Source organism: Letharia columbiana (genome assembly GCF_014066305.1).
Source record: "Letharia columbiana isolate WasteWater2 chromosome Unknown xpSc0000100_s0, whole genome shotgun sequence".
Lineage (NCBI taxonomy): Eukaryota > Fungi > Ascomycota > Lecanoromycetes > Lecanorales > Parmeliaceae > Letharia > Letharia columbiana.
In genome coordinates, this window is record NW_023501175.1 from 26,393 (window position 1) to 44,031 (window position 17,639).

Sequence of the window (17,639 nt, forward strand, 5' to 3'; positions counted from 1 at the left end):
GGGCTGATGATGAATTCGTAGGGCTATCAGGACGGCGCATACGAGGTGCATGTGGAGCCTCAAATGCAAAGACAAGACTGCACGGCGTGAAGGACGCCGGGTCCGAGGGCGGAGAGTCGGAATAAGCTGAGGCACAAAGTCGAAGGCTTGAAGGAGGCCGCGTGTAAGGATGGCATGCGAAAGGCTGCAGCCACTCCAAGTGCGGCGAGAAAGTATTGTGCGCTTGAGCGCCGGCAGTGAGCAGCTGTTGTTTTTAAGATGCATCTGAGCTAGGCAACCGAGTCGAATTTGGAGAAGCAACATCGTCGTCGGGCGATGGAGAGTTCAACAAGAGCTCCGGCGACCATTAGGTCACGATAAGCTGTAGACAATCTACCTACCCACACCGATAATCCTTGCGCAGAAGGGCCTTCTCCTTCGTAGCAGACGAACCCTATGTGTATGTCTTACCCGGCGAGTTTTTGATTTTTAGATTATCAAAACTGCTGCACTATTAGTCGCACTGATAGTGGATAGTCGGTTTCGATTTTTAATATTCTAGTACACCAGATAGTTGATGCAGTTTCGATATCCAAATCCAGTAGTTGATGCGGTTTAAGCCTGAAAACCAACCATTTCAACTGTCCCCAGCTCTAGATCATACGAGTATGACATGAACGAGAGCGGATGCGTGTACCTTTCCAATCAATAATTACGGATCTGTGTGACTCGCTTGTCATTGATGAAGAGTGTCGCTGACGCTCGCAAAGCTTGGTAAAGCATTGGCTATGCGGTTCGCTGAGTACCTATACTACCCCTATTTTCGTAATCATTGGGAAACTAGAAAATTAGTATTAAGGCTAGCACCCCCCTCCCCAAACTTCCTATAAAAATAATCCCCCAATTTTTTTTTTTTTTACCCCCCCTTTATTTCTTTTTTTTTTTTTTAAAAAAAAAAAAAAAAAAAAAAAAAAAATATTTTTTTTTTTTTTTTTTATATTTTTTTATAAATATAAAAAAAAAATATTTAAAATTTTTTTTTTTTTTTTTTTTTTTTTTTTTTAATTTTTTTTTATTTATAATAATTTTAATAATTATTTTTTTTTTTTTTTTTTTTTTATTAAAAAAAAAAAAAAAATTATTTTTTTTTTTTTTAATAATTTTTTTTTTTTTTTTAATTATTTTATTTATAATTTAATATATTATATTTTTTTTTTTCCTTTCTTCGAGAAACCTTACTAGCGTGACTTGGTATATCGCTTTCTTTTCTTTCTTCGAGAACGTTTATAGCTTTAGCTTAATTAATTAATCAATTACAATTAGAACTAAGAATCATCTTTTCCTTCTTTCGTAGAAACTTCTTTTTAGAAGTATATATATACTTCTTATATAGTATCCCTAATAATTAATAGTAATATACGACTTTTCTATATTCTTTAATTATTATTCTTATTATTTTCCGTATTAAAGATACTATTCTTATATTAAGAAGTTTTACTTCTATTACTTTCTTAAAGAAAGAATCTTTTTCTAAAAGAAAGAACCGCTATAGAAGCTACTTAATTCCCCTTATCTTTTTAAATAACTTTCCTTCTCTTAAAGAAAACTTATCTCTTATTCTTAACACTTTCCTTTCTTCTCGATAAATCTTTCTTTTTATATTCTCTCTATATCTTTTTATAATAGAGTATAACTATTTATAATCGATAAAGTTAGAAAATCTATTCTATTAGACTTAACGATTTTACTTATCTTTTAATTTTAAGCTTTCTTAATAAAAAATTCTAAACTTTATAAGTAGGTTCTTAATAAGAATTATTATTAGATTATTAAATCGATTATATAGACTTATAATCTATCTATCGACGTTCTATATAATTAAAATTTATATATTTAATAAGAGTTAATCTTAGAGTATTAATTTAATCTCTTCTTCGAAGATTACTCAATTAGAGAAACCTCTTATCTATTCTCTTTTCTAAAATTATAATTTTAAATCTATAAATACTTTAGTAAAAGTAGTTATTATCTTTATATAAATAGTAATTACTTTCTTATCTAATAAGCTAAAATAACTTAATTTAAATCTAAAAATATCTCTATTTTTAAGAATTTAAGCCTCGACTTAAGAGGTTATATAAACGCTTTCTTAAAGTTATTATCTTCTTCTTTTTTTAAAGATAACTCGATTTTCTTATTTTAATAGAATTTCTCTTTTTAAGCTCGATAAAGATAAAGAAAGAAGATTTATTAATATTTTTTTATTATTATCTATAACTCTTACGCGAAGATCTTAATCTCTTTATTAATCTTAATTTTTATCTTTCTTTTTATCACTTTTAAATTCTATATTAAAAGTAAATTAAGCTTTAAAAAAGTTAAGTATATTAAATTTCTAAAATCTCTATATAGTAATAAACTTAATAAATAAAATTCTCTTTTTATCGAGTTAAGCTATATTTAATAAGATATTAAAAAATAATAATAAAAAATATCGAAATTTTTTAAATATAGGATTTTCTAATAATAAATTTAATAGATCGATTTTTAATTAGCTAGAATCTTTTAACTTAGAAAATACCGCTTTAAGATTTAATTCTAGCGAAAATTAGCTTTTATAAGATTAAGAGAGTTCTTAATAAATATTATCTTTATTTATAAAAGTAAATTTAATAATATAATAGATTATATTATAAGTTATATAAGTAACTTTAAAAAATTTATAATTTATATCTAATATTATAGATTTAATAGAGCTTATAAAGTCTTTTAGAATCTTCTAGATAAGCTACTTTAAGAGAATCTAATAGTAATTTTTATATCTTTAATCTAGAATTCTTTTATTTAAATCTTAAAGAATTATATAATATTAATAATATTATTTTTAATAGTAAAGAAATTATATATTAAGAAGTATTTTTTTTTATTAATATATAAAAGATTACGTTATAATTAAAGAAGAGAATATTATATATATAAATCTCTTAATTTATTTTCGAGAAGCTATCTTATTCTAATAACTAAATACTCTATTTTAAAATAAAAAAGATATAATAATATAACTTTAAATAGAATTAAAAAGAACGCTTACTCGACTATAAGATTATTTTAAAATATTTATATTCTTAATCTTAGATTAATTTATAAAATAAGTTTATACTTTTAATAATATTAATAATAGATATAATTCTATAAGCTATATATAGAGCGTCTTTAAATATATTATATAAATAGAAATCTTTAAGAAGTATACTTAAGTTATTTAGATATAGAATTACTTAAAAATCGAGTTATAAGCTATTATATCGTTTTTAACTTCTTAAATTATACTTTATAAATTTATAAAGAAGCTTAATAATAGAAAGAAGTTATAGTATTATCTTAATTAATAAAAGAAGTTATAATATAAAAATATACGAAAGAAAGTTCGAGATCGAGAATAAGAGAGAGATAAAGATTAAGATTATAAATAACGATTTAATAAGAATAGATCTTTTTCTAGAGAATAATAAGATAGATTTTAAAAAGCTTAAAAGCGATTATTTCTTTCTTCTCGCCTTTTTTTAATAGGTCTATAAATATATAATACTCGTTCTTATTAATTAAAATTATTATATCTAGACTATAAATATTAATAATAATCAAATTTCCCTATATATCCCTCTTATACTTTTTAAGCTTATATATCTTATTAATAGAATTAAGATAATTAAGTATCTTCTTATATATAGTTACTTAAATAGTAATTTCTATAGACTTTATTCTTAGACTTAGACTTAGATTTAGACTTTAATTATAACTTCGAGAAATTAAGCTTTAAAAAACGCTTTATTAGCTTTTAAGTAGTTATTTATAATTATAATTAAAAACACCTAGTTAAATTAGTTATAATATTTAAATTAAATAAACTACTAGAATTATAATAAATATTTATTTTATCTAATTAGATAATATAGCGATAACTAAAGATATAATAATTAAGAATTTATAAAAATATTTATATCTTAATTCTTATAGAAAGTATACTTTTATAATCTTAAAAATAAGAGCTTTATTTCTAAGAGCTATTATAAAGACTATAATTTTATATATTTATAGAATTCTTCGATATATTATATAAGTAATAATAATTATTTTTATAATATATATAAGAATAAGACTTTAGAAGATAAGAAATTCGATTATAAGAATAAGAAAGTCGATATCGAGTTTATCTTAATTATTTATTATATTATTTTAAATAAGATAAAAGATTTACTAATTTATCGAAAATATTAAAAGAAGTTTTTATCTAATAATTAGTTATATATTTATTTTAAAAAGAAATCTTATTATTAAATAGCCTCTTTAAAGAATATTAAGAAGATTTTTAGAGAGAAGAATTCTATATTCGACTTATTATTAGAGAAGTTAATATAAATCTCTAAAAAAATACTATTAATAAAGATATCTATTTCTAAGAAATTCGAGTTAATCGAGTTTATAATATCCGCGAATTTAAATAATAAAATAATCTTTTAATTATAATATTATCTTATTAAGCTATTTAGTCTTTCTTTAAAAGCTTCGTTAAAATTAGAATATCTAAATATCGAATATCTAATAAGTATAGAGAATCGAGTTTTCTTAAAGAGATTAATATCTTCGTTCTCTATTAAGAAGTATATAGCTTCGATTATCTTATATAAAATTAATTTAAATTAATATTCTATTAATAAATAAATTACTCTTTCTTTTTTTATAAAAGATAAAACTTTGAAAAAAAAAGTCTATTATAATTAAGTTTATTTAAGATATATATATTATAAATAATTTTAAGATAAATCTTCTAATAGAAATAAATATACTCGATCTAGAAGAAGTAGTAATCGATCTTTTATAGAAGAAAGTAATTCTTACTAAGTGTAGAAATATCGCTATATTAATATAAGCTATCGCTAGAGATAATATAAGAATTCGATAAATCGTAAGATTAAAATAATATTAAGTTATTTCTTTAAAATCTATTAGATTTATTACTATATCTTTATAAGATAAAATTCTACTTTCTAATTAAGACTTTCTTTTCGAATTAAAGATAAATAAAGTTTATATATATCTTATAGATATAAATTTTAACTTTATTTCTATTCGAAATAATAGCGTTACTTTACTTATAATATCTTATTATTATAAAATTAACTTTATAATTAAATATAAAGCTAAAGAAAGTTATCTAATTTAAATAAAGAATTATTCTTTAATAACTAAGATATCCGAAGATAAAAGGTTTATACTCGAGAAATTTATTAATCTTATTATATTAAAGTTAACTATTAAGAAAATAATTATAAATCTTACTTTAAAACTCGACTATTTAATAAAATTACTATTTATAAGAAATAGAAGTATATTAATATAATATAAAGTATCTTAGAAGAAAACTCTTATATCTAAAAAGATTTTAATAATATTATTAATCTTTTTAAATTAAAATAATTATAAATATTAATTATTATAAATTAATAATCTTTTTTAATAAAGTTAGAGAATAAGATTTATTCTCTAACTTTAAAGAATTATAAGCTTATTAATAAAAAGTTTAATAAGATATATATATAAGATAAGATAAGCTAATCTAAGAAATAAATTTTTTTTATTTTTTTTATTTTTATAATTTATAAGATAATCTATATTAGATTTAAGAAAATATTAAAGCGAAAGAAAAGAGTTATTATTAATATTAGAGGTTTTAATAAAATTATAATTTTTAATAATTATTCTCTTTCTCTATAGAATAATATTATTATAATAATTTAAGAATATACTTTTATTAATATAATTAATTATAATAGATAGTTTTATCTTTTTTTAATAAAAAAAGATTATTAATAACGATTTATTATAATATCTTATTAAGAATTAAAGTATTTTAATATAATAGTAATAAGTTTTAAAAACTTAATATTTTACGTTTAGAGAAAAATAAATAATTTTCTTTATTTATATTATTACTTTATTAGATACTATATAGATAATATTATTATCTTTTCTCGAAATATAAAAGATTATTTCGAGCACTTAAGAATAATCTTTTACCTCTTCGCGAAATTTAAAATTACTCTTAAATCTAAGAAATCCTATTTTAAATACTCGTTAATTACGCTTCTAGAATAGAAGATAGATAGATTTAATCTTATTATCATCGAGAAAAGAATTATAATAATTAAGAAAATATAATTTCTTATACTTTTAAAAGTATTTAAAATCTATATAGAAATAATAAATTAATTACGAAGAAACGTTAGATACTTTATATAGATTTCTAAATTACTATAACGCTTAAAGATAAAACTTTTAAAGCGATCTCCAGCCCTAAATAATTATCTTTATAGAAATTTCTCAAAGACTATAAAGATTACTTCTACTAAAGACAAAGTAAAGAATTTTTATATTTTATAATAAATATTAATTATAAAAATTTATCTATATTATTATAATATTAATTACTAACTTTATATTAATCTCGATAAATCTAAAAAGTATAATTTCGAAGTTATAATATATTACGTAATAAATAATTCTTAAAAAAATTCTTTTTTTAAGATAAATATTTAATTTATTATATTTCTATTTAAGCTTTTAAATATTATAGAGTTATATTATTAATTAATAAAATTAAAAGTAATTATCTTAATTTAAATCTTAAAGAAGATTTTTTATATACTAAGTTAAAGAATAAAAAAGAAGATTATTATTTTTACGGATTACTCGACTATCACCGATATTACTTATTAAATTATACTTTCTTCTTTATTCTCTAATTAAATAAATTTATAACTTATATATATTTTATAATATACTTCTTAATTTAATCTAAATATATAATAAAGACTTAATAAGTAAAATATAATTCTTAACGCTTTATCTAAATTACTTTATAAGTAAAAAGAGAAATTTAATATCTAAGATCTAGAAATTCTTAATAAAATTCTTATATATAACTTAATACTTATAGAAATATCTAAGAAATTTTATATTAAACTTATATTTAACTATTAAGAGAATAAGAAATAATTAAAGATTCTTAATACTCTTATTACTTAAAAGATATAGCTTCTTAAAAAATAAGAATCTATAAAATATATTAAACTTTTAAATATATAATTTCTACTTTAAGATAAAATTATCTACTATTAAGATAAGTTTAATAAGTAAGAATAATTTTATATTTTAAAAAAGATAAAGTAGAAGATTTTTAAGTTTACTTATAATAATTATAATTATATTAATTTTTATAGATTATATAAAAGAATTATAAAGATTTACTATATAAGATATTTAATTTAACGCTTAAAGCGGTATATTATTTATTACTTGAAGTATTAGCTAAATTAGATTATAAGATATATTTTATATAAAAATCTTAAATTTATTATAATTTCTACTTTAATTTTTTATATAATTACTATCGATTTTATTCTAGTACTATTATTTTTAGAAAATAAATTTAATATAATAATAATTATTATTAATAATTTTTTTAAAAGAAATATATTTATATTAAGGAAAGATATATAAAATACTATTGAATAGATAGAAGTCTTACTTCTTACTCTCGCTAATTAAAAATTCTCTAAAGCTATTATTTTAAATAGAGATTTAAAGTTTCTTTCGAATCTTTAAAAAGCTATCTTTAGAACTTTAGAAATAAAGCTTTTTATCTTTACTACTTATTATTTATAAATTAATAATTAATCTAAACGAATAAATTAGATAATAGAGATTACTTTAAGATTTTATATTTCTTATATTTCTTAATAATTTCTAAGAGATAAATTCTTTATATATTTTAGAGATAGTCTTAATAACTTTATAAATATATTAATAGAAAAGACTTTTAATAAGATTATCTATAATATAAAATTTAATAATAAATTCGATATAATAAATATCTTAATAAAGAATTAGATAGATATTATAAATAATTATACTCGATATTAATAGAAAGCTTTAGATATCTTAGCTTTCGCGATAGTTAATATAAAATTTAAATATAATTTAAAGTATAAAGCTTTAATTATAAAGAAAGAGAATAAAGCTTTTATTAAGCTTTATAAGAGATATTATCTTCTTAAATTTAAGAATATAAAACTTTTAAATTAGAGAGTTAAATCTTTTATTATTCTTAAGTAAGTTCGAAAATTTAGTCTATAGACTTAATCTTCTAATTATTTAAAAGATTTATTTTATTATTTTTATTATAATACTCGAGTCTATATCTAAAAGAAAAGATTTTTATTATTAATCTTATAAAAAAGAATAAGTTTTTATATTTAATTAGAAGAAGCTTATAATTAAGAATTATTATAAGATTTAAAAATTAGCTAATCGATATATTAGTCGACCTTCAAATCGAGAAAATAAAGATAAAAAAGATATTATAGAATACCTAATAAAATAGAAGAATTAAAAAAAGGCCTATAATATATAATATAAAATTAAGAATTTAAAGAATATAAAGGATTTAATTTATAACTATAATTCGAAATACAAAAAACGCTCGTAAAGAAAGTATTAAAAAAGGAAATCTTAGAATCTCTATATAAGTTAATAGCGTGAAAATTATTTCTTACGCTATTAATATATTATTAAACTAAATATTAAATAAAGTATAATTTTTAAACTTTATTAAGCCGCTAGATTATAAATATAATTTACTTTATTAACTTATATTTTCTAATATATTATTATATAGAAGCTCAGATTCGAAAATTTCGGGAATCTCGAAAATTTTGAGAATTTCGAAAGACTTTATAACTTATAATCGCGAAGTAAAGTAACTTAATTAGTCTTTTAGATCGCGAAGTAAAATAACTTAACTAGCCTCTTATTTCTTTTCTTTATCTTATTATATTTTCTTTTAACACTTTATAATTAAATATAACTCTACTTCTCGAAAAAAGACTTTTTATAATTTTAATAATTCCTAAACTATTCCTGCTCCTACAGCAGCCACCCAGCAACCGCACCAATCGCACCCAACGCCGTCTCCACCACCTTCACCAACCCCACAGCGCCCACACTCAAATCTTCGCTCGATGAAATTGACGCTGTCTGCACTCCCGGCCCCAATGTTCCACCGTCAATTCCTACGATGGAGTTGCCACTCCCCTTTGTGCCATTGCTCCCGCTCGTGCCGTCGGCATAGAACGCCCTGAGCGCATTCCCAGCCGCCGAGTTCTCGAACGGCGCCCGTTGGAAAAGAGACATCGATTCGTTGCGTCTGGGTCTGGGATCGGCTGGAAAGGTAGGCCGGTGTTGTTGAGGTTGAGAACGGTGCCATTGCCATAGGTAGAGATGTCGTTGAACGCGGAACCGCCGCTTTGGATTCCTGTTCCCACGAAGGAGGTGACGTGCTACTGCATCGCTTGCGCGATAGTCGTGTTGTAAGTGCCGTAGCTATAGTTGGAGCCAGGGTCGTTGTAGAAGGTGTATGCCGTGTCGTTTGCATGGAAGGCTGAGAGGACGAAAAAATGTAGCCGTGGGTTTGATTGTTGAAGGCGCGGTCAAGTAGTTGTTATTACATATAATTATTGCTTGGCTGGCGAAGGTGATGCCACGATTCAATTGGTCATTGTAGGGTAAGCTACCTCGAAAACTGGGGGGTAGAGCACGTCGGTGATGTAAGAGACTATGCTGCTGTTCACGCTGGGCAGTTAAAGCTCGACAAGGCTGGCGAAGGAGGCTGTGGATTTTACAGTGGGTAATGTGAAAAGCACACCTTCGTTCGCGTCATGGCCGTTCGTATTCTTCATTGTTTTATTGAAACGACCTTCGAAGAGGAGGTGGCCAGGTAGATCAGGGACGAAATCGCCGTCGAAGACTAGGCCGGCGATGAAACCGCCGTAGTGATCACCGTAGCCGATCCAGAGGTTGTTGACTCTATTCAGAGAGGCCGTGTCCCATTTGGCGAGCTTCTTGCAGGGTGGAGACATTGCACAGTTGTAAAAACTGCTGGAAAGCCCCTTGTCGGTATTGTACCGGGAGGTCCGTGAGGACTGCCGGGCTTTGAGTTATGGATTGTTAGAACAGTACGGGTCCTTGGTGCCCCCATAGGCTGTTATTTGGAGCACGACGGAGCCTGCGCCGGCCGAGTCCCCCATTACTGTTACTCGGTTCGGGTCGCCGCCGAAAAGGTGGATGTTTTCCTGTACCCATTGTAACGCTAAGCTTTGGCTGGCTGATAGACTTGGTCCAGATATCCCGCCAAATACGCCGAGCTATTTTGTGTAAGTTGATGCCATACAGTCGGTCTTGAACTTACGCGGTAATTCATAGCCACATAAACCATGCCTTCACCATTAGCCATACCGGCAACCTTGATTAAATGAGCTGGATTTCCGACACTCTCTTTGGAGCCGGAATTGTATCCGCCTCTATAGATCCAGACGAAAACAGACGCACCGCTTGAGTCCTTGGAGCCGGTTGGATTTGGAGCACCATCAAAAATTTCTGCAGCACCATCACCTCCAAGTAGAGACAATCTTCTGAGATCCTAGGATCCTCGGGCTCGGGGAGAACCATCGCCGAGTATTTACTCGTCAAGACTGTCTCGTTGATTTGCTCAAAGGGGAATGTGGTACCATTTTCGTAGTTTGATAGCCACTGGCCGCCTACCGCCGGCCAGAAAGGATTGGACTGTGGGCAGACACGTTCCACGCTCTCACTGTTGATAACAGAGCTCTTCGTCTGATGAGGGATGGACCTGGTAATTCGAAGGTCGCCTATAGGAGGCTCGCCGTATTGGATGTTCAAGAACTTATAGTAGCCGCCGGAAGTCTTGGGGCTGTCAGTATGCATGCGGAAGGGAATTGCTTGTGACCATGGGTTGATACCGACGTTGAACGCAATAGCCTGGTGGACCTCATAGTCTAGGTCTACAGTGGGAAGTGAGTGGGGGCATACAGAAGACGCAAGTGTAAATAGGCATAAAGCAAAGAGAGCAGTCATAGTAATGGAGACAGATTACTTGGACATGAGATGACGCAAAGAGACAGAGTGATGTCTGACCTGCAGCCTGGAAGGAGTGAGAATTCGGCGCCGAGAAGGGAGAGTTCTCGAACCAGCTCTCGAGGACGTACTCACGGTACCTGGCCCTGACCCGCCATGCACTGACCCGCCACTACCGCGAGGGGCTGGTAGAGTACCTCGAGTATCAACAACGGCGACTAGCCCATGCTTTGTCCCAATTGCCTGGATCTGCGATTGGGTTCATGCCAGTCATGCGGTTCTGTGAGCTGAGAAGGCCTGTTCCACTATGATGGAGATGGATAGAAAGGCTCCACGCTAGCTTAGTCATGCTCAAAATGCTTGGCATCTGAGTCTGACGCGCAGAGATGTTGATTATCCTTCTCTTCCTCATATTCCATACCAGCAGAGTTTTCAGTGACAAAATAGCAATCCATCTGTTCAATGGGAGTTTCAGACCACTTTTTTTATTGGTGGCAAATCGCTCATTTTCCCACGATCTGAAAAATCCACGCCATCCACCAATGCTACCCTGGGGTAGCATTGGTGAAGAAAATCGGCCCATTTGGTGGATTTCTCGTGTCGATATTCTACATCTCGTAGCAAATCTATTCAATTAGAAGGCCTTCCTTCTTACCACTACTACTATTACCTCCCATTGCTACTGTTACCTCCCATTGCTATCACCTCCCACACGTCTACGTCTTTCCTACCGTCGCTCCTACCGTCGTTCCTACCACGCCGTCGCGGAATCCCCCCCCCCTCAATGGCGCGAAAGAAAGCCCTTACGGGTAAGTTAGGGTTAGGGTTAACCCCTAAGGATTAGATACGGGGAAGATTACACGGTTTTCTCGGGCAATGACTAAGCGGATTTATCACAAATCCACCAAAGAAGCCTATTTGGTAGTGGGGGTGTTCAGACCAATTCAGACCAATCCATTTTGTCATAGCTGAAAGTCTGAATATTCCACGATTCCACAGCAAAAAAAAAAGTGGTCTGAAACTCCCTAATGTAAATTCCCTCGGCTGCTAACTTTGCGACATCCTCATTGGCCAAAGGTGTCCGGAAAAATTGTCGATTGTGGTATTATATCGGCCGGAATATTCAGGTGCAGTGGTGAGCGAAGCATAAGTAATCTCAGGTGCCATAAGTATCTTGCTTTACTTGTCCACCTCGTGCTGAATCTCTCGTATGCCAGCACGAGGCTAGCTGCATGCTCTCCACAACCTGCAATGGCCCTGTTGGTCTCTAGAGTCTGTGTCAAGTTGGAAGTATTGTTTTCAATTATCATCCAGGTTTGCTAGTAGACGGTGATGGTGTGCGTCAACTACCTCCTCCATCTCCCTCTGCGTTGCATGACTTCTCTTCGTCCGGGAGCGAACGATTAGGAACACTTTCTCATTCATCTCTCCACTCTTATTGGTCTGGGTTTCGAGATCATACACTGCTTTCTGCCATCTTGCTTGAGCGTTCTCCATCTCTCGAGGATTTTCTCCCTTTACTGGAATCACCACTTCAATCCGTTCCGCTGCTGCTGTCATGATCTCCAGGCAAGCCTGCGAGACTAGTTGCGAAGATGTCTACGGTTGAGACGACGAGATGCGCCCCAGATGAAAAGAGGCCCGTATGCGGTAGCATTGTTCCCCAAGTCAATGGAGTCGATGCTGCCCTTCCCGTTCTGCTACGGTAGCACTAATCTTGCGACCGATCTCAAGAAAATTGGGGTCAGCGAGTCTTTGGTGGGAGTACGTACTTTCCGAGTCCATATTCCTCTTCGGGCCCAAGTGTTGGGCCTCAAGACATGTCCTGCCGGTCTTAAATCTCGAAATGTCTTCCGTGGTTCGACAACCCCCCTCACATACGCAATCCTGACAGCGATGTTGTAATCCAGCGACTTTGTCATGATACTTGCTCTGGTACGATCTCTTGAAAATGGAGCATGATTTGCCATCTCTGTCCTGACAAATCACAGCTTGCATCCTACGGCGCTTCTGCATTGGTCTTCGTCGGTGCGTTCTAGTCCTCCCTTCTGTCGACTTTATTGATTGGTACAGATGCTCAACATGGCGTTGGCCATCATTTCCAAACCATCAGAGCAAGCGATCTCACAATGCTTTCCCAGGAGAGCCCCTCACCATCCTCCTCCAAGGTGGAGATGACAACAGCCCAAGACCATTGTCTGCTACAAAATCCCCTACGCCGTGACAATAACCCCAATCAAGCTCTCCATCCTCTTCTTCTACCAATGACTTTTCGGTGTCCCCAAAACATTCAAGAAAACGCGTCTGGGTCTTCTGGGCTATCGTCGTATCCTGGTGTACCGCTTCCGTCTTCGCTACCATCTTCCACTGCCTTCCCTTCAAAGCGGCCTGGACCAAACCCGTACCGTGGCGCCAAGTGCATCAACGGCAATGCCTACCTTACAGCCACCTGTGCCTCCAATGTAACAATCGACTCTATGGTACCTACATCTCGGAGCCGATTCTTCCTATTTGGTGATGGAGTTGGGTCGCTAGACATGTTTCGGGAGCAAGAACATGTTCTACTCTGTCTTGCAACTCCATTCCCACCTCGAAAATAAGCAACCCTGACTCCGAAATCTGCGCAGATCCTCATCCAACCGATTTGGGAACAGGATTTGGAACGGCCCGTTCGGCATGCTGGTCACGCTGTCTGAGGAAAGGTGTTCGGCTGAGTTGGGCTGGGGTGTTAAAAATTGGGATCGGACATGGAGTTATGAGTAATGTACAAAGGGAAAAGAAAGGTGGGATCGATCAAGGTTTGGGCTTACTTGGGATACCGAAAGATGATGTCGATTCGTCCAATGGAAGGGGGGCGTCCTGATGAGTCTCGGACCCGCTGCTGGATTTCACCTGGAAATATAGTGCGGATACCTGACGACTCCATGTATATTCTTTGTATACCATGCCGTACTCACGCAGCCCTTGATCTCTCCTGCTTACTTCCTAGCACACCAAAGATGCCATCCTCCCATACACATTTCCAAACCCCACCGTCAATTCACCATCATGCCAGGCATGCTCCCGGGCATATTCTCATATGTCCTATTCCTCCACCTCAGTCCCTCTTCAAACCCACTAGCATCGACCGCTCCACCGCTCCCTTCCTCCCGTTCTCTTCTCTCCCCGTCTCTCCTTCTCTCCTCTTCTACCTCTTTCCTAGCCTCCTCCCTCACGTCCCTCATCACATCCTTCGGCACGGCTTCCTCATCGTCCGCAGATCCAGGACCCCGCGTGTTCCTTTTCCTCGGCCATAGACTTGGCAGGACGACTTGCTGCACCCTTGGCTCAACGCAGCGCTCGTCGATCCAGGCGTGCAGTCGGCTCTCGACTAGTTGTGCGATTTTGGGGATGTCCTGCAGGCGGGATCGTGAGCCGACTAGGGAGCGCACGCTTAGATCGAGGCGGTAGTCTGGGAGGAACGAGAAAGCGAGGGTCGTAGGTGTGATCGAAGGTGGCTGGTGCGGTGCGCCGGACGGAGTGCTGGCGGGCGTAGGATGCGAGGGCAGGAAGGATATTGACAGTGTGCCTGAGAAGCGGACGACCGAAACGGCCAGCGCAACGGGCAAGACAGCGGTGAGCGGCTTAGGATAGTTGAGTATAATCTTCGTCTCGACCCCCAATGTAATAAAATCGCTCAAATCCACATCCATCCTCGCCTGCAACCTCGGCCCCTCAGGCCCATTCGTATCACCATCATCCACGGGATGCACCCGACAATTGCTCAGAATCGGGAACTCCTCCCCCAGACTGATCTCCGTAACTTTGATATCCGACAAAAAGCCCGGTTTCTGCTGCCCGTTCAGAATCCCGGTCAAAGATTCCAAAATCGCGTCGTCGTCATGCGCATCATTCCTGAACTGCGCGATCGTCTGCGCAATCAGGACGTTAAACCAATCCAGACTCTCCTGTTGGTGGGAATGGACATTGTAATACGTCTTCGAGAGGATCGTAGCGGTCGTCAGTCTCGGCGGAGGCCGTAGGACGTGGGAGGCGGAGCGTTGGCTGTTGAGCTTGTGGGGGCTGGACGAGGAGGAAGTGTGAGAGACGGAGCGGCTGCGATCTCGACGTGCGAGGGCGCGTGCTGAGGCTGTGGTTTCGGGGGAAGGGGGGTCGCCGAAGATGAAGAATTTGATGAAGCAGCCGATCAAGATCACGACGGAAAGTTGGCCGAGTAGGAAACCTTGTGTGAATGAAAGACTGAGGACATATCAGCAAACTGTAGCCCTTATTCGGTGTTCTAAGAGCTCACGAGGACTGCTGTGGTGGGACCTGCGGAGTAGCATCTGGAGTGGTGTCAGTCACTCCGCTCGGAGATGAAAAGGCTTGCACGTACGTTGAAGGCTACTCATGCTATCGAAGAGCGGTGGAGTATGCTAGATCTGCACCCATGATAGATCCTCTGTGATTGAGAGTAGACGACGGGGGTTGTTGAAGTGAACGGGAAGAAAGGCAACTTCTAATTTCTAGCTCTTGAGCGCCAAGACTTTATATATCTCGACTTCGATATAATTAGAGCTGTCCCTTTTGAGCGCCTAAGTGTCTACTCATCTAGAGGTAGATCTGTCTACACCTAGTAAGACCGGAAAACTGCAAACTGGTCAATTCTATTATTCTAATTTGAAAGATGCCTTGAAACATCTTAATAGATACACTGAATAGGAGCATTCATCGTATACCAGAGACTCCTTGTCACAATGTAAATAACCAGGCATCGGCCAATGCGTATGAAGGATAGCTATCCAGCAGCTCTGGTCATCAAATATCAATTCTACACCCAACGCCCTGCTCCTTGAATATTCTCTTAAAACCACCTTTTGCTCTTCGTACACTCCCGCATTAGTCGTCCGCGGTACTTGGACAGGTCGATTTAAGATTTGAATGAGTCCCTAGCGCTCTGCATGCTCGCACTCATTGGCGCTGGGTTGGTAGTCGGTAGTCCCCCTCCCATCTTGGCTTTCGCCGATTGCTTGACCTTTGCGAGCGCATACACGATGCCGCTAATGAACCCGACAGCGATAGCAGAGACAGATGGAATTGTGAGGGGGGCGTCAAAGAATATAAGGCCGCTGAGCGCAATAGGCAATTTGTTGAGAGCGCCGACCATGGAGTATGTGGTCGACGAAGTGACGCGAACACACCAAGCCGAGGTGTATGAGATGAAAACTGAGGAAAGACCGGAGAATACCATGGCTGCAATGATGTTGTTGCGCGACTCAACTGGGAAATTCTTCGCCACGTTCTCGGAAGACCAATTTTCGATGAAGACGGAAGCGAGGAAGAGGATGGGAATTGAGAGGACGTTGTTGTAGAACATAGCTGCGAATCAAATTAGCAACTTGGCCACAACGGATGTGAGATGTCCCATACTGTCAAAATCTTTGAAGTTCGTCAATTTGATCCGCTTTCGCATACCAAGCACATAGGCTGCGCTGCAAATACAATTCAACATCATCCACATGTATCCAGCATTGAGCGTTGAGATCCTCGCCGAAGCTTCGTCGCTTGCGTGCCCAAAGTTTTGCAGCGCGTGTTGGATATCTGCCCAAGCCGCAATGACCGAGCTAAGAACCATCAAGCCAAAAGAGAAGAGAGACATTCCGGTGACGGAGCCGCCGAACCATAGCACCTCACCATAGGCAATGAGGATGATGGTCAAGTTCTTGAAGATGGTGTAGACGGGAATTGATAGAAATTGGAGTGCCTTGGTGCTGGTGTATATCATCACAATGAGTGATAGGGATACAGGAAACCCTAGAAAGCTGTCAATTGCTGATATGCCAGACCTGACACCTGGGAGAGCCCACATTTCCTGGCCTCGTCGGAATTGAAGTCTCGATACGTAATAACTCCAAAAGTTTTACAAGTCTGAATAGCAATCACGCAAACCACAGACTAAGTACCCATCAGCACAACGTCTCCCCAACCCCTCCCATGCTGCCACTCACTTGAACGCAAAGCAGAAAGAAGTTCAAATTGAACGACCCCGAAAGCACGAACTTGTTCGTTACAGTCATCAAGATTGAGGAAGCACAGTAGCTGAGGACGGGAAACACAGGATTGTTCGCGACTGCTGCAATCGGCGCTGCTCCTCCCGTAGGAGTCTTGGGACCAGGAGACCTTGGTGGTGAATGGTAGCCGCGCTCCGTTTTCTCGTCCATATCGATGACCGTATCATCCCTCTTCTTGAAGTCGGCCATGGCTGCTTGCCGGCAGGCGTCGGAAGTGAGGAGAGATGGCTGCTGAGGTTGACGAATGGAGGGTACGCAAGCTTCTGTTGAGTCGAGTATTGGCGCAGAGGGTTCAAGATGTCGGAACGATAGTGTGTCAGCAAAGGCTGTTGTTTATAATGACAGCCAAGCTCCCGACGAATGTCTTTGGATGCTGATGTGTGTCGGTGATATGTTGTGGAACCTTGAAAATTATGTTGCTGGTGGCTTTTACGGGCTACAGTACGAAACGCTAAAAATGGACTAACGCAAGGGGTCCACATCAGCCCTGTGTGCTTGGCGCGACAAGCCATCAGAAATGTACCCCCCAATAATTTTCTATTTCTTTTTGTACTTACCTGGATCGAACGGGTGAGCTTTAGAACCTGAGAGCTAATAAGGGGAGATTTCGGGGTACAT

At 34.9% G+C, this 17,639-nt stretch overlaps 6 protein-coding genes across 6 annotated transcripts; all 6 read right to left on the minus strand.

The window, feature by feature from the left end:
- Positions 1-8,964: 8,964 nt before the first annotated feature.
- On the minus strand, positions 8,965-9,231 carry HO173_013288 (uncharacterized protein; the record flags this gene model as incomplete). The annotated part of the gene is made up of 1 exon (XM_037315111.1): positions 8,965-9,231. The coding sequence occupies one exon, from the start codon at positions 9,229-9,231 to the stop codon at positions 8,965-8,967; it is 267 nt and encodes an 88-aa protein (XP_037158000.1).
- Positions 9,232-9,677: 446 nt separating this feature from the next.
- On the minus strand, positions 9,678-9,956 carry HO173_013289 (uncharacterized protein; the record flags this gene model as incomplete). Its single annotated transcript, XM_037315112.1, has 1 exon — positions 9,678-9,956. The coding sequence occupies one exon, from the start codon at positions 9,954-9,956 to the stop codon at positions 9,678-9,680; it is 279 nt and encodes a 92-aa protein (XP_037158001.1).
- Positions 9,957-10,034: 78 nt separating this feature from the next.
- HO173_013290 (uncharacterized protein) lies at positions 10,035-10,330 on the minus strand (the record flags this gene model as incomplete). The annotated part of the gene is made up of 2 exons (XM_037315113.1): positions 10,035-10,241; positions 10,286-10,330. The coding sequence occupies 2 exons, from the start codon at positions 10,328-10,330 to the stop codon at positions 10,035-10,037; spliced, it is 252 nt and encodes an 83-aa protein (XP_037158002.1).
- A 14-nt stretch (positions 10,331-10,344) lies between these two features.
- HO173_013291 (uncharacterized protein) lies at positions 10,345-10,971 on the minus strand (the record flags this gene model as incomplete). Its single annotated transcript, XM_037315114.1, has 1 exon — positions 10,345-10,971. One exon carries the CDS (start codon positions 10,969-10,971, stop codon positions 10,345-10,347), a length of 627 nt encoding a protein of 208 aa, XP_037158003.1.
- Positions 10,972-14,006: 3,035 nt separating this feature from the next.
- HO173_013292 (uncharacterized protein) lies at positions 14,007-15,362 on the minus strand (the record flags this gene model as incomplete). The annotated part of the gene is made up of 3 exons (XM_037315115.1): positions 14,007-15,210; positions 15,263-15,296; positions 15,347-15,362. The coding sequence occupies 3 exons, from the start codon at positions 15,360-15,362 to the stop codon at positions 14,007-14,009; spliced, it is 1,254 nt and encodes a 417-aa protein (XP_037158004.1).
- A 518-nt stretch (positions 15,363-15,880) lies between these two features.
- Positions 15,881-17,210, minus strand: HO173_013293 (uncharacterized protein; the record flags this gene model as incomplete). The annotated part of the gene is made up of 4 exons (XM_037315116.1): positions 15,881-16,329; positions 16,381-16,764; positions 16,818-16,905; positions 16,959-17,210. The coding sequence occupies 4 exons, from the start codon at positions 17,208-17,210 to the stop codon at positions 15,881-15,883; spliced, it is 1,173 nt and encodes a 390-aa protein (XP_037158005.1).
- Positions 17,211-17,639: the final 429 nt, after the last annotated feature.